At 38.4% G+C, this 17,257-nt stretch overlaps 1 protein-coding gene across 3 annotated transcripts; it reads right to left on the reverse strand.

Moving 5' to 3' along the window:
• Nucleotides 1-3,216: 3,216 nt before the first annotated feature.
• LOC132641089 (uncharacterized) lies at nt 3,217-17,098 on the reverse strand. 3 transcript variants are annotated; one of them, XM_060357978.1, is made up of 2 exons: nt 16,304-17,098; nt 3,217-8,209 (listed from the first exon to the last, which is right to left on the reverse strand). In XM_060357978.1, exon 2 carries the CDS (start codon nt 6,770-6,772, stop codon nt 5,921-5,923), a length of 852 nt encoding a protein of 283 aa, XP_060213961.1. In that variant the 5' UTR covers nt 6,773-8,209; nt 16,304-17,098; the 3' UTR covers nt 3,217-5,920. The 3 variants fall into 3 exon arrangements, 2 of the variants coding, with proteins under 2 accessions (XP_060213961.1, XP_060213957.1); XM_060357974.1 differs by having other exon boundaries at nt 3,217-8,398; nt 16,304-17,087; XR_009582683.1 differs by lacking the exon at nt 16,304-17,098 and adding an exon at nt 15,081-16,297 and having other exon boundaries at nt 7,762-8,398.
• Nucleotides 17,099-17,257: the final 159 nt, after the last annotated feature.

A 17,257-nucleotide genomic window follows, 5' to 3' on the forward strand; every position in this document is an offset into this window, starting at 1 on the left:
TGCCAATGAGTTCTACAAGTAATAACTTCTAAATTTAAGAGTTTATTCAAGATCACCCTAACGCTTATAAACTAATCCTCTTGGAATATTTGAACTAGTTTCTAGACTCGGTTAATACCCTACTGACTTTAAGGAGTAGATAACATTAATTCACCAAGCAAAACAGAATCAAACAATCTATCTATCTCTGAGCTTTCTAAAACAGTTTCAGACTAACTGTTTCAATAATCAAGATGAACAACAAAAAAAATAATCAGCAGGCCAGGTAGACTTTAACTTAGGAACTAAAATGCTGGCAAATAATGACAACTTCACGGGAATGAGGAACCACCATAACACGATGGCTTGAATAACTTATATGCTAGTACGGCTTCGAACTTGGGGACAATCATTCAAAAGCTTCGAACTTGATTCAAATGGGATCAAAACAGAACCAAACAATTATCTTTGAATGTTCATACAACTAAGTTAAAAAGGAAAACTAATCTTTTTCATTTCAAGCGGGACTGAAACAAAGACTAGTTTGCACAAAATATAAACAGATTGGCAGGATGAAATTCTAAAGCGGAAAAGAAACTAGCATTTGAACCCAAAAAAAAACTTAATCAAGCTAATTATATATTTTTTAAGGTAACATAGGACTGGAATTTGAACGATATGTGTAAACAAAAACTGAAGTTAATCTAACCTTTACCACATAGTGGCTGAATTAAACAGCAACACAAAACACACTTAATCATAAAATATGCCGATATAATACATAACTAACTTCATATAGCTACAGAAACCGAACAAAATGCAAACGATAAGAAGGAAGGGGAATTACCTTCTTCGGGCGCAGCGAAGTGGGCGCGGGTTTCGATATAGCCTAGAACACTTCAAATCTACTTCGAAACGCTACGAATCCCGAATTTATATACCCTTGAATCCAACAGATGCCAAGGGTAAAACAGAAGAGAAAAATGGTGTGGATTTTGACTCAAGATCAGACGATACTGCTAAGAACTAGTATTTTCTATGGGGATTTCTGTGATTTCAACCCTGGTTCTTGGGGAATTTCATGACTAAAAAAAACGTTTCAGAACTTAATTTCAGGGGGGATTTTGCGATTCAAGCTCTGGTTTTGTAAGGGATTTTTTTGCGATTCCAGCCTTTTTCCAAAAAAAACCCCCTCAAACGATTCAATCCGCCACTATTTATAGGGTTTTGCTTTGTGTTGACGAAAGAGAGAAGGAGGAGCGGAAGAGAGAGAAGAGCGGGGAACAAAAAGGGAATGGGGTGACAGACGCGTGGGGGACAAGGAGGAATGGAAGGGTAGTGGCGTGGGGAGACAAGGGAAGGTGGGGAAGATGAGCGATGACAGAGAAGAGAAGAGGGAAAGAGAGAGAGAGAGAGAGAGAGAGAGAGAACAGGGATGGGGGTGGTGTGCGGCGTGTAGAGGTAAAGAAAAATGAAGGGAAAAATGGATCGGACCCGGTCCATTTGTGGACTGGGTCAATTTTTAGACTGGGTATTAAAGGATGGACTAGTGAATTAAAACATGGACTGGTCTAAAAAATTGAGATAAAAATATGGTCTAGTCCAAAAATATTAGGAGTTAATCGGACTTTGATTTGGGGTCCGGTAAGTCAAAATACGGACCGAATGCAAGAAATAGTTTGACTTCTAAATTTGAATAAGAGATCTATTTTGATTAATGATGTACTAAGGGTTCCAGAATATCACCTAATACGAAAATGTGTAGTTATAAGAGACCCGAATAATAAAATTATATGATGTTGCAATGACCGTGCAATAATATTTTAACAATAAATAAACGCTATCATTTTAAATGTGCGAAATAAATGCGATGTGTATGCGGAAGTTGGTAAAACGCTGAAAAAAATGCAAATTTCAATAATACTAAATAATAGCAGCAAATAAATAGCGGTAGTAATACTGCTAATAATAAAATAATAATGATGATAATAATAACTGCAGTAGAATAATAAAACGCGGGTGTTAATAAGAGATTAATAATTATAGTAAAACTTAAATGCATATTTTTTTTAAATTTTCAAAATGCTAGAAGTATAAATAGGTATTTCGGAGGAGAGGCGGGATAAAATTGGGTGTCAACAACTTGTCCCTCTTTGCCCGGTAATGATGAAAAGAGTTGTTGAGCAAAGACGTTGACTTAGTAGCCTATTTTGTCCCGGCTAAAGGATTTTGGGGCCTAAGGGTTAAGAAGATTACGGTCGTACTCTGGTCTCTGAATCGCCTACATATCTCGGGTTGCACGAGAATCAGGCCGTGTGTAGTTCTGGGGAGACTACGACACCTATGACTGGCAACTCACGATTTGATGCGAATCTTCGCAAAAATATTGTCCCAGTGTCGAGTTATGATGACACTGGGTATTGTGATAGAACCCTGAATATGGAGTGTGCTGGAATGCGAACGGAAGATTTGAAATTGGAGTCGAGTGTTCGAGGTAGATCATTGACCCTTGTTGGGAAGTCTGCTTATCCTCCCCGACGTATTGCCCCAGTTCGCTGCCGAAGAAATAGTTCCACGTTGCGCTAAAGCCCCTGCGAAAACTTTACACTAGATAAAGATAGTCAGTAAAAAAAAAAAAATATTGAAGTAAAGCGATGCCAGTGCGGTGCAATGCGGCTGCGAGCGCACGCAGGAGCATTTGAAAATAATAATAAAACAAGGCAGGTGCGACGCGATGTCTTATGCAGAAATTTTCAAAGGGTGGTGCGCAGCCTTATGCAGAAACTACAAAGGGTGGTGCGCAGCCCATGCTAACATGGAAGGCGGTGCACAGCCTTATGCAGAAAATTTAAAGGGCGGTGCATGGCCCAGGCAGTATATGAAAGCGATGCAAAGGGCGGTGCGCAGCCCATGCATCATATGAAAGGCGGTGCGCAGCCTTATGCGAAAATTTTAAAGGGCGGTGCATGGCCCAAGCAATATATGAAAGCGATGCAAAGGGCAGTGCGCAGCCCATACATCATATGAAAGGCGGTGCACAACCTTATGCAGAAATTTAAAAAGGGCGGTGCATGGCCCAGGCAATATATGAAAGCGATGCAAAGGGCGGTGCGCAGCCCATGCATCATATGAAAGGCGGTGCACAACCTTATGCAGAATTTTAAAAAGGGCGGTGCATGGCCCAGGCAATATATGAAAGCGATGCAAAGGGCGGTGCGCAGCCCATGCATCATATGAAAGGCGGTGCACAACCTTATGCAGACATTTAAAAAGGGCGGTGCATGGCCCAGACAATATATGAAAGCGATGCAAAGGGCGGTGCGCAGCCCATGCATCATATGAAAGGCGGTGCACAGCCTTATGCAGAAATTTAAAAGGGCGGTGCATGGCCCAGGCAATATATGAAAGCGATGCAAAGGGCGGTGCGCAGCCCATGCATCATATGAAAGGCGGACGAGCCTAAAATGTCCTATTAAAGGCGGACGAGCCTAAAATGTCCTATTAAAGGCGGACGAGCCTAAAATGTCCTATTAACGGCGGACGGGCCTAAATGTCCTATTAAAGGCGGACGAGCCTAAATGTCCTATTAAAGGCGGACGAGCCTAAAATGTCCTACTAAAGGCGGACGAGCCTAAATGCGGTGCTTTTGCGAACAATGATGATGTGTCTTTGCAGGGCATTTGAAAGTAATAATGTAATGCAGGTGCGGTTGCTTTTGCAGTGTGGGGCATTTGAAAACAGTAGTGTGTATGCAGTGCGTGGCATTTAAAATAGTAGTGCATGCAGTGCGGGGAATTTAAAGCAGCAGTGCGTGGTATTTAAAATAGTAGTGCATGCGCAGTGCATTTGAGAGCATTTGAAAGCAATAATATTTGTGCGTCGACACGTTTGAAAAATCATTTGCAAGACTCAAGCATTAATTTGTTGCGAATCTCGCAAATTATTGATACTCGAGAGGCATAATTGTTATAATAAAGATCAAACCGTTCGACGTGCAATCCTTGCAAGGTTGTGAACATTATATATTTTGGCTTCTGCGACTTGGGAACCGTGAAACAAAGCGAGCGTCCTTTCTCCCAAGTCTTCTTTTTGCCTGATAACTCTGTTGGCCATATTCTCTTTCATGTTTCTCGATGTCGCTTGCGATGATGCCCTTAACAATTGTCCCAGTTTCTGGTATAGGAGGATATTGAGCTTTTGCGGTGATGCTCTTAAAATTTGTCCCAGTTTCTGGTATATGAGGATGTTGCTTTTGCGAATGAAGAGACCGAGCCTGACATAGGCTGCCTATGTATCCCACTAAGGGAATCAGGTCAAGCGTAGTTTAAATTACAAAGCAGAATAAAATTGAGATAGAAGACGGTGCTCGGTCTTATGCTAAAATTTCAAAGGGGCGGTGCACAGCCCACGCAACATATAAAAGGCGGTGCTCAGCCTAAAATGTCCTATTAAAGGCGGACTAGCCTAAACTGTCCTATTAAAGGCGGACTAGCCTAAAATGTGCAATTAAAGGCGAACAAGCCTAAAATGTCCAATTAAAGGCGGACGAGCCTAAATGCAGTGCTTGATTTATGATTACTAAAAATTAGTGCGGAGCGAAAAGCTTTTGCGATGCTTGATTTATATGCGGTGAGACGAGTTTTGACGCAATGCGTAATTTACAGCAACAAATATTCATGATGCAATGCTGAAGACTTGGGGACCTTCTACCCTGCCAAAAGTTCTTGCACTCAAAGAAGTTTGTGAGTTTCAAATTTAATTAATATTAAGTTGGCTTTGCCCTTTGCTTTATCCGAATCTTGTAATGGCCGTCTTGATACTGTGCGATATCCTTAAGAAATAGCTAAAATATGCCCCTGCGTTACTCAAAGAAAATTCGTTAGTGTAAAATAACATGGTTGCCTTGCATTGAACACCAAAGCTTTGGCGTTGAATCTGCATTTCTCGTGGTGATGGCATTGCAACAATCTGGTGACGCTAATATATTGCTCGAGATTTCGATTCATGCTTTTGTCGAATAATGATAGGCCATTTGCAAAGCTGCCCCAGTGTTGCTTCGTAGGAAAATGAAATTTTCACTATATTAAGACCGAACCCACCATAGGCGCCTACGTATCCCGCTACCAACAGGAATCTGGTCGAACGTAGTTCATAATACAAAGCTTTAGCAAAAATTACAAGAAGGAAAGTTGATCATGAGGCAAGTGGGTGGAGAATGCTAGTGACAGTAGATCCTTTCAATCATCTTACTTAGTTCCACGGTTCCTTTTCAAATGTCTCGGTGCTAATTTTGATGGATCACCGGTAAAAATAATTGCATTTACAACTGGAGGGCCATCGTTGTCGCACAATTTATTTTGTTGCACACTTATCTTATCCTTTTCGATCATGTTCTGGATCTTATGCTTAAGTGCCGGGCAATTTTCTGTGTAATGACCTGGAATATTAGAGTGGTAAGCACAACTCTTGGACCAATCGAAATCTGGCGGTAGGCTTTTAGGGATCCATCCTTTCTTTGGCTTCAGGAGTCCCTTAGCTTTCACTCTCGCAAATATGCTGGTTAATGACTCTTCAAGAGGAGTAAAAATGCGGAATTTTACGTGCTCTGACTGTCGTAAGCTAGACTGTGCTTGATCGGGTTGATATTGAAAGCCTCGTTGATGAAGAGATATATGATCACGTGAAACTTGATAGTTCTGTCGTGATTGCGGCTGATATGTAGACCTGACAGCTGAGTCGGTTTCTCTCTTTTTGCCTTGCAAGTTGTTGAATGTCTCAACTTGAAAAGTTGCTTGTACTGATGAAGTGTCAACAATTCTTCCTGCTCGAATGCCCGCTTCTACTTGCTTTCCAATTTGAATTAGATCAGAAAAGTCACGTAACCGCGCACATAACAACTTTTCATAATATATGCCTTTTTGTATGTGGATGAAAGTTGAAATCAACTCATTCTCGGGCAATGGGGGCGTATCTTTGAAGCTTCCAATCTCCATCGGATGGCATATTCCTGGAAAGACTCATGTGGCATTCTTTCTATCTCAAGCATATCATAAAGGTTCAGACTAACCCCGATGTTAAATTTGAAATGTTCTACAAAGTCGCGGGCCATGTCCTCCCATGTGTACCATTTGCGAAAGTCTTGTTCTGTGTACCAATCTAATGCTAACCCTGATAGGCTCTGAATGAACAATTTCATTCGTATGGCTTCATCGTGTCCAATTCCCATTAATCTGCTACAATAGTCCTTCAAGTGCGTAATAGGATTTCCTCTGCCATTGAAGGTGTTGAATTTTGGCACTTTGAATCCTGGCGGCAACTCAACATTTGGAAGCATGCACAAGCTTTCATATCTTAAACTTTGGACATTTCTTGCCCGTATCTCTTCTTCGACAATTATCCTTAAATTGTGAAGCTCTCTATCCGAGTCATCCCAATTAATTGCATTTGTTTCATTTCTCAATCTCTTGTATGGGCATGTCGCTAGCTGATTCTGCTGGTTTTCTGTGAAGGGTGCTGCGAATGCAGGCTTTTGAACATTAGGCATCCGCGTGACTTGCAAAGTTTCTGGTTCAATAGAGAATCTTGGTGGTATATATGTAGGAGCTGGGTGAGGAGAAATAGTGAAGGAAATGTTTTGGGTTGAGCTGGAAGTTGAACTTGTGTTAGGAAGAAGGCTGAAGGTATTTCCCAAATTGACCAACACGCTTCTTGGTACCACATTCTTCTCGCTATCCTCATTTTGCGCTTGCACCAATCCCACACCGATGTTGAATGATTCAAATCTTTTTGCCATTGTATTTTGTCCTTAATGCAGATTCGCAGCCAACGCAATGTTCAATGCTAGGCAACCTCTAAAGAATTAAAACTAAACAAGTAGAAAATAAATTCAAATAATTCTCTTAGCATCAAATAATCGCAAATAAATTCAAGAGCGAGCATATTACAGATAAATTCCAGTAAATCACTTAGCAAGTAAGCAAGCAAAACACGTCCTAATATGCAGGGACCTTTTTATGCCAGAGGTAGGCCTAACGCCAAATATCCGAGATTATGATAGAATGATCCAAGCCATTTAATTGAGACACTTGAGTTGGGAAATAAAAGGCCAAGTCTCATTGAAATAACAAAAGCGAGTACATTGATGAGACAATAAACCAAAACACATAAAAGGAGACATATGTAAAGACAATCCTAAGACTTGACCTAGATCTTTCGCACTTGATTCATGCCAAAACACTTTTTCTTCTCAGGAATTTCAAACGTGCTACTATTACGCCATGAATCCTTATGATGTCTTTATAGGATTGAAAGTATTTTTTTTTTGGATGAAATCAGTATTTAGTTAGCAATGTGTTCCCCTGAGGATAACCGAGTGAAGGGATTTTCTTCTAAGGGTGGTTGTTCCTCTCGGTTGTGCCAATGATTTTCTTATAGCTACTAAACCAACAACCCTTGTTCATGAATATTCAGAACCAGAAGCTATGAAGACATATATCTTAGTGTGTGTGTGTGGGCGTGTGTATTCGTTCCTTCCTTCGAGTTTATCTTTTCATGATCTAGGAACTGACATGATCTTGTGAAATTTCTACAGTTTTGGTTGTCCCCCTTCACTTGGTTAGGCTCTTACATTAATCTGCAAATTATCAATTAGACTAAAAAGGTTTGGCTTTAGTAGTGTTGATACTCAATTAGTCACCATCTGAATATTTTCGTCCTTACTAACTTTGAAAGTTACTTTAGACACTTTGAATGCTAGTTGATAAGTACTTTTTAGTAATCATGGACCTAGAAAAGGACTCCCATATATAATCCAAGAACTTTCCCTGTATACAATGCATTTTGACTTCCCAAAATAGCTTTTTCAGTTGATTACATGTTGGAGTATTATATTCCATTGTTAGCAACATACTTAGGTGGATGCCAAAAGGCTACCAAAGGCACACAGATAATAACTATCTGCAATTTGAATTCTCATCCTTCTTTTCACCCTTTTGCCAAGAGATGCCACTACTTTTACTATTTCACACGCTTGGGCTGAGGCCTTCTTTGCATAGTTAGAGATCTGCCAAGAATAAGTGCTTCCCATGCTCAGATGTTCCCAATTCAAAAAGAGCTTTGATGTTGGGTGATTCTGTTAATCAAATAACATTAATGGCTGGGAATCATGCATTTTGTGCCTTCAAAACAAAATTTTGCACTTTTGCGGCGAAATCTTGTTACACATTTCTTCCTGGCATGTGAAATGCAGGGGAAAAATTATAAACTTCTATAGTCTCTCAACTCTAATGCTTCCTAACTAAACTTAAGCAGTCCACAGTCATGCGTCCTCTTGTGTTTGAGTGTTAGTCTTGTGCTTGTTCGTTGCAATTTTGCATGGGGAACTTTATTCATCTCTATTCTTATTTCCCGCTGAATATAACTAAAGACCAAGAAATCAAATCCCCAAGTTCAAGATTTTCAGAAATATAGCAGAACATATTACAAAGGTAGAAGTAAATGAAGCTGTCACAACTCGAGAAAGCAGAATAATATCACCACCATTAAGTACTACAGGTAATTTATCCATCGTCTGTGTGAAAATATTAACAGAAAGCCCGCCATTTGGGTACAACTCATCAATGATTTTCACCGAGCAGAAGAAATCAATGAAAGAAACATAGCAAAAGGAAGAAATGGGATCGACTCCAACTTCAAAAATTCCCAACAAAACACGATCATGCAAATTTCCTTCAACATTTTCATACATATAATTTGAGTAGAAAAAAAAAATATGGTTAAAATCTCAGGAAAAATCATAGTTCCCCGCAAATATTAAACTGGTTAAGCAGAATCTAATCATACATTTAGAAGAAGAACATGTAGATAAAGCAGTAAGTGCCATATAAACTATAAAATCAATGTCATTGACAAACTTCTATAATTTAGAATTTTCCACAAACAAATTAACAGTGTCTATACCCCGAAACAGCAAAGGGTCAGTAATTCTACTACTTCTACAATAATAGCATGCATGCATCTGTATCACCGGCTGCCTAGAAAGGGCCCAAGAGTGTAATAAACAGACCTACTAAATGACATCTGGTCACAGCAGGCAATAGCCAACAGCAACAGTAACACATGCCCAACAACAGCTTAGAAGGTTTTAAACCCAACAGAAAACTATTTTGACCAAGACGTAGCAACAGGTGGCTATTAATGCAGCAGTCAATAGTCAAATGGCAGCAACAATTCAGTCAAACAAGGAGCAAACAATCAGAGTTTGAGAGCAGTGGTAGTGTGCCTTTGAAGGCAGGAATAAGTAACCACAACAAGCCATAAGCATAGCAGCAAAGCAGTGCAATAAATGGTGGCAGTTTAGCCTTCTAAAAGACATAAATATGAGAGGTTTCGAAGGCAGTACAACATTGTCCAAATAAAGCAACCCAGATGGCAAATATAACAATGGGCGGTAATGACAATATTTCTATGTCAAAGGTGCCCCAGAATACAGATTTACACAATAGACCAAGTCCTCAAAGGCATCAGCTATTCACAGCAAATGTCTTGCTTCAAAAGGGTAATAATTCATAGCAAAGTGCAGCCACAATTCATTTTCTTCTCAAGTGTAGCCTTTGTTTCTTATAAATATAATAACGTATTATAGTAACTAGTAACAACAACAGCCAGCACAGCAACAACAACCACTAAGAACAAGCTTAATAATAGCCTTGAAAAGACAAATATCAACTGCCCCAAAGAACAAGCATAGCAGCATCACAATGTAGTCATCGAGGTGTAACAATGTCAAGCCAGATATAGCATCAGCTTTCAAAGTGTGGTCAACTATGTCTGCAAAGGTTTAAGGAACAAGGAAACTTATGGGGTTACTACCTTCATGTTTTCGATGCCGCGCAAGATCAAAAGGTTTCTATAACCCCAAGCATGGCAGGCTATCAAAGAAGGCTTAACCAATCCCATAAGTGTTCCCTGACTTTCATTTATGCTCGCAGGTATAACAAATCAGCAATCACAGAATGTTTAGCTGCAATTTCATATTCAGCCAGTAGCTTATCAAACAGTAACCAAGGGTATTGAGATGGAGCAGACTTTAAGAGCATTTGAGTATAACAACCATCATTTTCAATCAGGTTCCAGCTAAGCAACAAATTCACCAAGTATAGCAATGACTCAAGTGTGCAGCAATGGTTTGGCCCAGAAGGCAACAAATTGGTTAGTTCAAATGCAACAGTAGAGACTTAAGGGGCAAGACAATGATGGTTTGATTTCACCAGTTTTTCTCAAATTTAGCACTTCAAACCAGCAGTAAAAATAGCAGCAAAACTCAGCTAAAAGCTGCAACAGAGATCTCAAATTGTAGAAAAGAAGCAACAATTTTGTCAAGGCATCAGTAGTACAACTGAGTAAACATAGCAACAACTTCTCAAGGTGTGGCCAAGCATACCATCAGCCCACGCAGCTCAAGAAAAATTAGGAGTTAACACTCCTCAAGTCATGCAAAGAAGAAGGATGGGTGAAGGAGGAGTAACCAGAAACAATTTCCAACAAAACAATACCCAAATAGGTTGAAAGGGGAGCTTCACTTGATTACACTACTATAAAAACTTAGTCTTAAGCTAGACAATGGTTAAGGTGACAAAACAGTCAAGTTCACAACTTTAGGGTTAGATTATACCATCAAAAAGGTTTGCAATATGACCAAAGTCTGCAGAAATTAGAAACTCCTAACAGGTAAGACTTGACTTTTAAAATTGTGTGATTATTCTCTAGCAAAGTAGGTTTGTTAAGCCAGGTTTTATTGAACTATAACAGGAGAAACAAGCATTCAAACTAGACTTCTTCAATCAGCAGTTAGGACTGAGTAAGAATGAATTGCAGCTTTTAAATTGGAAGAAAACATGTTTAAACAGACTTCATGTTGTGGCAGATCCATACACAATATGTATGGACAAACTATATTTAAATGCAATTAGCAGATTCTTATCTGGACCTGAATAATGGCAGACCAAACATCAAACTTGCAAGATGAGACAAGCAAAGGGGGTTACCACCATCCATGTTTCCAATGCCACACAAGATCCAAATGTCTCTATAACCTCGGCATGGTGGGCTATTGGGGGAGGCTAAACCATACCCAAAGCTTGCCTTGACCTTTCAGACAGTATTACAACATGATGATGAAGATTCAAGCAATAAAATAACTTAAGGGAAGTCTTAAACATACTGAAACTACACTCCAGAACCCAAAACATTTTATGGACACCCCTATAGGCATAGACCTTATTTATCAAACAAAAGGCATCCACAAATAGTGAGATAACTAAACACAGAACTTTCCTTTCAAAAGCTTGAACTCAATATGTACATCTAGGACTGCCAAATGTACCCATATTACACTCTAAATGATATTCCAGCCTCCTAATCTAATCACTTTCACTTATCTTAATCATCTTCTGGTTCTTGAGCTGATTCATAACTTGTACTTCTGATTATGAACATAAACCTATATCATCAGTGATCTCTTCCCTTTAATTAAATTATTATGTAATATACCCCTTCTTTCCCATTAGTAGAACATGAGAGATTGAATGAGAGAAAGAATGGAACCCATCCCCTCTTGAACAACAGACAACATAGCACATAAAAGGGGGCAGAAATATAAGCAAGGGACAGGTTTTAAGATCATGCAGTTCAACTCAAACAGGAGCAAACCAGGGTGTCTAACATATTATGAGGCAACTTATTCTTTAAAACTTTCATTCCTTACTAACATATGAACTGCCTCATTTTCCTTAACAACGCGCACAAGCAATCAAGTACAGGAAAAGAGATAAACAGGACTCATTAAGTAGGAACATGATCATGCGAGGCTCAAATTCAAATCTCTTCTGGTTTTCTTTAAGGAAGATTGAAATCACATTCACTTTCCTTTACCTTTTCTTTCATTAATGAATCAAAGAGGAAACTGTAATCACACCTATCATAACACAGTGTTGGTCTACCTTGAGATATTTGTCAATGCTATCTGTGCAAAGGCTAAGAACTTTTCAGTGTGGTTTCACAGGGTGATTTCAGGAGAAAACACATCAGGTATATTTTCAGTTCATCATTCTTTCATATTTAAAAAAAAAATATTACTGAGTACTGTCAGTAGCTTGTAGTCCCACTCAACTAAAGCTATGTATGAACGTCTTTTGGTCTTACACAAATCACAGGTTCACGCTTCATGTTAAGAGGGAATACTCATGTTCCATGCTGAGACAGATTCTGGAAAAGGACGGCATGGATTTTTTTTATAAGGTTTCACCTCCACAATTTTATATGTTCAAATGAGCATTCCCTTAATCCCTCAAATTAGTTGCAGTCAATTAACCAACAAACTATCATTAAACATTACAGGCTAATTGTTGTTTTGCACAGGAAGTAACAGACAAGCATAACTAAGACTGGCTAAACAATGACTACAAGAACTAAACAAAGGATGACTACTGATGAGACATATCCTAAGAAGTGGGCTAGCTTCAACCCTTTCTTTTCAAAATTGAACTCTTCACTCAGTCTTTCCTTGTAGAGCAAAATGCATATCAACAAAATCATTTAGTCAAACCAGCACAACTATAGGAATGCATTTAACTGATTTCTCAACAACCATTACCACCTAAGAGGGTTCGTGCTAGATAGTTAGGGCTCATCGCCTGTATTCTGACAAACGCCAACTTATAGTTGAATCTTGAAATACATATAGACTTTTAGTAATGCATGAGATCACTTTCGACATATATAAGGGATAAGGGAATCGGTATTGAACTAATTTTAGTCCAAGGATGAGACAAGAAAGAATGAACACCACGAATTGACCATTCTCTACCTCACGAGCCCATAAGAGTGCCTCTTTGGCCCTTGAACTACTTATTATTCAGCTAATCCCAAACAAAGAAAACAAGTCCTCAACTTGAACATCATGTACACACAGATTGAGATTAGAAATAATTCAAGTGCACAATATAATCAGTTAACACCGCAGATTTACCAGAAATGATAAAAAGGGTGAACCAAATCAAACAGAGATTTCTACTTAAACAGTTTGAACCACGAATATGCATATCTATGAGTGCAAGACATTCGAATGCACTTCTATAGGAAATCTAGAAAAAATAGCATCTAATCTTATGGGCTCAAATTTTACTCCTGTCTTAACTTAGATCAAGAAACATATAAAGAAATTATCCCGAGCTACATTAGGATCCCATTCTATTACTTGTCCTTAAAGGGTTTCAATGGCAACAGACTTAAAGTTCAAGCTTGTCTTTCTTTCTACTGACTTAAATCAATGCTTATCAACAGCTGCAAGTAATATTCATGTCATGACACTACTCTTTGCAAATCAAATTTCCTTTTAAGTTAATCACCATGGCAGAAAGTAGGAACTGAACTATGATGTAGCAACTAATCGAATCAAGCATACAAATTAACCTAGGTGTTGCTAATCTGTCAAGTTTAAACCAAAACAATCATCAAGATTTGAAGTTGTTATACATAATTAGATCTACATAAGTCTAAAACACATTGAACAGAACACACATAACATTATCCTATCACAGAATTGAAGGAAAAGGGAATTAAAAGGGGGATTTTAGGAGTTACCCCTTTTGTCGAGCAGCGACAAGGGCGACGAGAGTCGAGTAGATTATTTTTCACCAACGACGACAACTAACTCGAACTCAAAAATATTTACTTGTTCCGATAATTCAAGGACTCGATTTACAAGATTTTTTTGTTTTAAGCGACGTAATTGAAAAGTTCAGGACTGGGGAATGTTAAACTTCCTACAAAAAGAAATGACTCCCAAACTCGACATGTCGTGGTTAGGCTCGGATCCTTCTATCATTATCACGTTACACATAGTATGCTTGTTGGTCGTTGGGTTATGAAACTCGTCGACAATTTGGTAGGTTTCCTAATTGTGGAGTCGATACCAGGGACCGACCCACCTAAGGCTTATGCATGCATGACTTAATAAAATTGGTGGCAAAGCTCTATCTTAAGGTTTTCTGAGATTTGGCTTACTAGACACAGGGTTCCCGAGCGGACTACTCGAGTGAGAAGGCTACGCGTTCCCCGTTACTCGGGCACCCCGCGCATACGCCAACTCTCCTAAAATTTGGATTCTACGAAGAAAAATTTGCGGGTGCGCAAAACACACCTCGCGTGTACATGTGATAGTGTGAGTTCTCCAGAAGTGAAGGAAATATGACCGGAATGCCAATTTAAGGAAAGCAGTAACATATTATTACATAGAAAATCTCACATAATAAAGCAATCACTTAAAAGAACACAAAAGAAAAACAAATGAAGCAACAATAAAGGCAAAATAAAGAAAAACAACCAAACATCCAACAAATTAATTATTAACCTAAGTTGTTATGGTCAAAAACCTAAAATTCCCCAGTGAAGTCGCCAAGCTGTTATACCCCATTTTAACCCGGGTTAAAGTAGAGTACAACATATTGGAGATTCCTAAATTGCTTGTTTATTTTAAGGAGTCGCCACCTAATTGATTTTAAGGTGAATTAGGGCACCTAAATTATTAACTAAGGTAAAGCTAACTAAACCTCCGTTAATAGTCTGCTTAATCAGTATGATTCTAGGTAAGGGTTCTATATTATCCTAAAGGGAAGGGGTTAGGCATCCTTTAGAATCCGTTAACTACGGTTATCCGGCCAATCTTAGGTTAATTAATTGAGGTTTAAATTTAAGAAAATAGCTTTGAGAAAAAAAAGAAAAAAAATAACTTATAGCTAACAAAGTTTAAAATATTATTATATGAATGATGGCACTCTATATGGTGAAAAACAGGTATTTAATGTTCAGAGCGGTAATCCTAAATGAGAAAATCTACCCATTCTAATCCTACGTGAATCATAAGTTACACAAATACTTTCAAACCACAAACAAATTAGCAATCATAAAAATGGATGAGAGGAAATGAATGATAAGAAAAAGAATAAAATGTTGCAGGGGATCTCTAACGAGTTTCGCCTGCCCGAGGTGACTTAAGAATAGCGACATGAGATGACTATATGGAGGGATGTGCCGAGTCTCACCTTGAGACTTTGTTTTGATAAAGTCACGAATTAAGACTCCGTTTGCTCCGATGTGTACATGTAGAAAAAAATGAGAGAAATAACAATTAGCAAATGATCTTCACATAAAGTTGTGTTTTGCAAAGAATATATAATAATTAGAACATACGTTCTTCATTTTGAATATTTGTTGGAATTCAAAACTTCTTCCACATAGCAACTAAGAGTACACACTATTCTTTGATTATGAGAATTAACAGATATGGCCATGATGTAGGCATAAACAATTTTCTTTTGGATCTTATTTATCGTTTAAGACCCTAATTTCTAGCACATTTGAGGTTAGACACAAAGGTTGAGGATAAGAACCAATCAAACTAAGCTAAGAAGGATACAACTTTAAGGATTTCTACAAATCTGCCAATGAGTTCTACAAGTAATAACTTCTAAATTTAAGAGTTTATTCAAGATCACCCTAACGCTTATAAACTAATCCTCTTGGAATATTTGAACTAGTTTCTAGACTCGGTTAATACCCTACTGACTTTAAGGAGTAGATAACATTAATTCACCAAGCAAAACAGAATCAAACAATCTATCTATCTCTGAGCTTTCTAAAACAGTTTCAGACTAACTGTTTCAATAATCAAGATGAACAACAAAAAAAATAATCAGCAGGCCAGGTAGACTTTAACTTAGGAACTAAAATGCTGGCAAATAATGACAACTTCACGGGAATGAGGAACCACCATAACACGATGGCTTGAATAACTTATATGCTAGTACGGCTTCGAACTTGGGGACAATCATTCAAAAGCTTCGAACTTGATTCAAATGGGATCAAAACAGAACCAAACAATTATCTTTGAATGTTCATACAACTAAGTTAAAAAGGAAAACTAATCTTTTTCATTTCAAGCGGGACTGAAACAAAGACTAGTTTGCACAAAATATAAACAGATTGGCAGGATGAAATTCTAAAGCGGAAAAGAAACTAGCATTTGAACCCAAAAAAAAACTTAATCAAGCTAATTATATATTTTTTAAGGTAACATAGGACTGGAATTTGAACGATATGTGTAAACAAAAACTGAAGTTAATCTAACCTTTACCACATAGTGGCTGAATTAAACAGCAACACAAAACACACTTAATCATAAAATATGCCGATATAATACATAACTAACTTCATATAGCTACAGAAACCGAACAAAATGCAAACGATAAGAAGGAAGGGGAATTACCTTCTTCGGGCGCAGCGAAGTGGGCGCGGGTTTCGATATAGCCTAGAACACTTCAAATCTACTTCGAAACGCTACGAATCCCGAATTTATATACCCTTGAATCCAACAGATGCCAAGGGTAAAACAGAAGAGAAAAATGGTGTGGATTTTGACTCAAGATCAGACGATACTGCTAAGAACTAGTATTTTCTATGGGGATTTCTGTGATTTCAACCCTGGTTCTTGGGGAATTTCATGACTAAAAAAAACGTTTCAGAACTTAATTTCAGGGGGGATTTTGCGATTCAAGCTCTGGTTTTGTAAGGGATTTTTTTGCGATTCCAGCCTTTTTCCAAAAAAAAACCCCTCAAACGATTCAATCCGCCACTATTTATAGGGTTTTGCTTTGTGTTGACGAAAGAGAGAAGGAGGAGCGGAAGAGAGAGAAGAGCGGGGAACAAAAAGGGAATGGGGTGACAGACGCGTGGGGGACAAGGAGGAATGGAAGGGTAGTGGCGTGGGGAGACAAGGGAAGGTGGGGAAGATGAGCGATGACAGAGAAGAGAAGAGGGAAAGAGAGAGAGAGAGAGGGAGAGAGAGAACAGGGATGGGGGTGGTGTGCGGCGTGTAGAGGTAAAGAAAAATGAAGGGAAAAATGGATCGGACCCGGTCCATTTGTGGACTGGGTCAATTTTTAGACTGGGTATTAAAGGATGGACTAGTGAATTAAAACATGGACTGGTCTAAAAAATTGAGATAAAAATATGGTCTAGTCCAAAAATATTAGGAGTTAATCGGACTTTGATTTGGGGTCCGGTAAGTCAAAATACGGACCGAATGCAAGAAATAGTTTGACTTCTAAATTTGAATAAGAGATCTATTTTGATTAATGATGTACTAAGGGTTCCAGAATATCACCTAATACGAAAATGTGTAGTTATAAGAGACCTGAATAATAAAATTATATGATGTTGC

The sequence above is a fragment of the Lycium barbarum genome, chromosome 1 (genome assembly GCF_019175385.1).
Source record: "Lycium barbarum isolate Lr01 chromosome 1, ASM1917538v2, whole genome shotgun sequence".
Lineage (NCBI taxonomy): Eukaryota > Viridiplantae > Streptophyta > Magnoliopsida > Solanales > Solanaceae > Lycium > Lycium barbarum.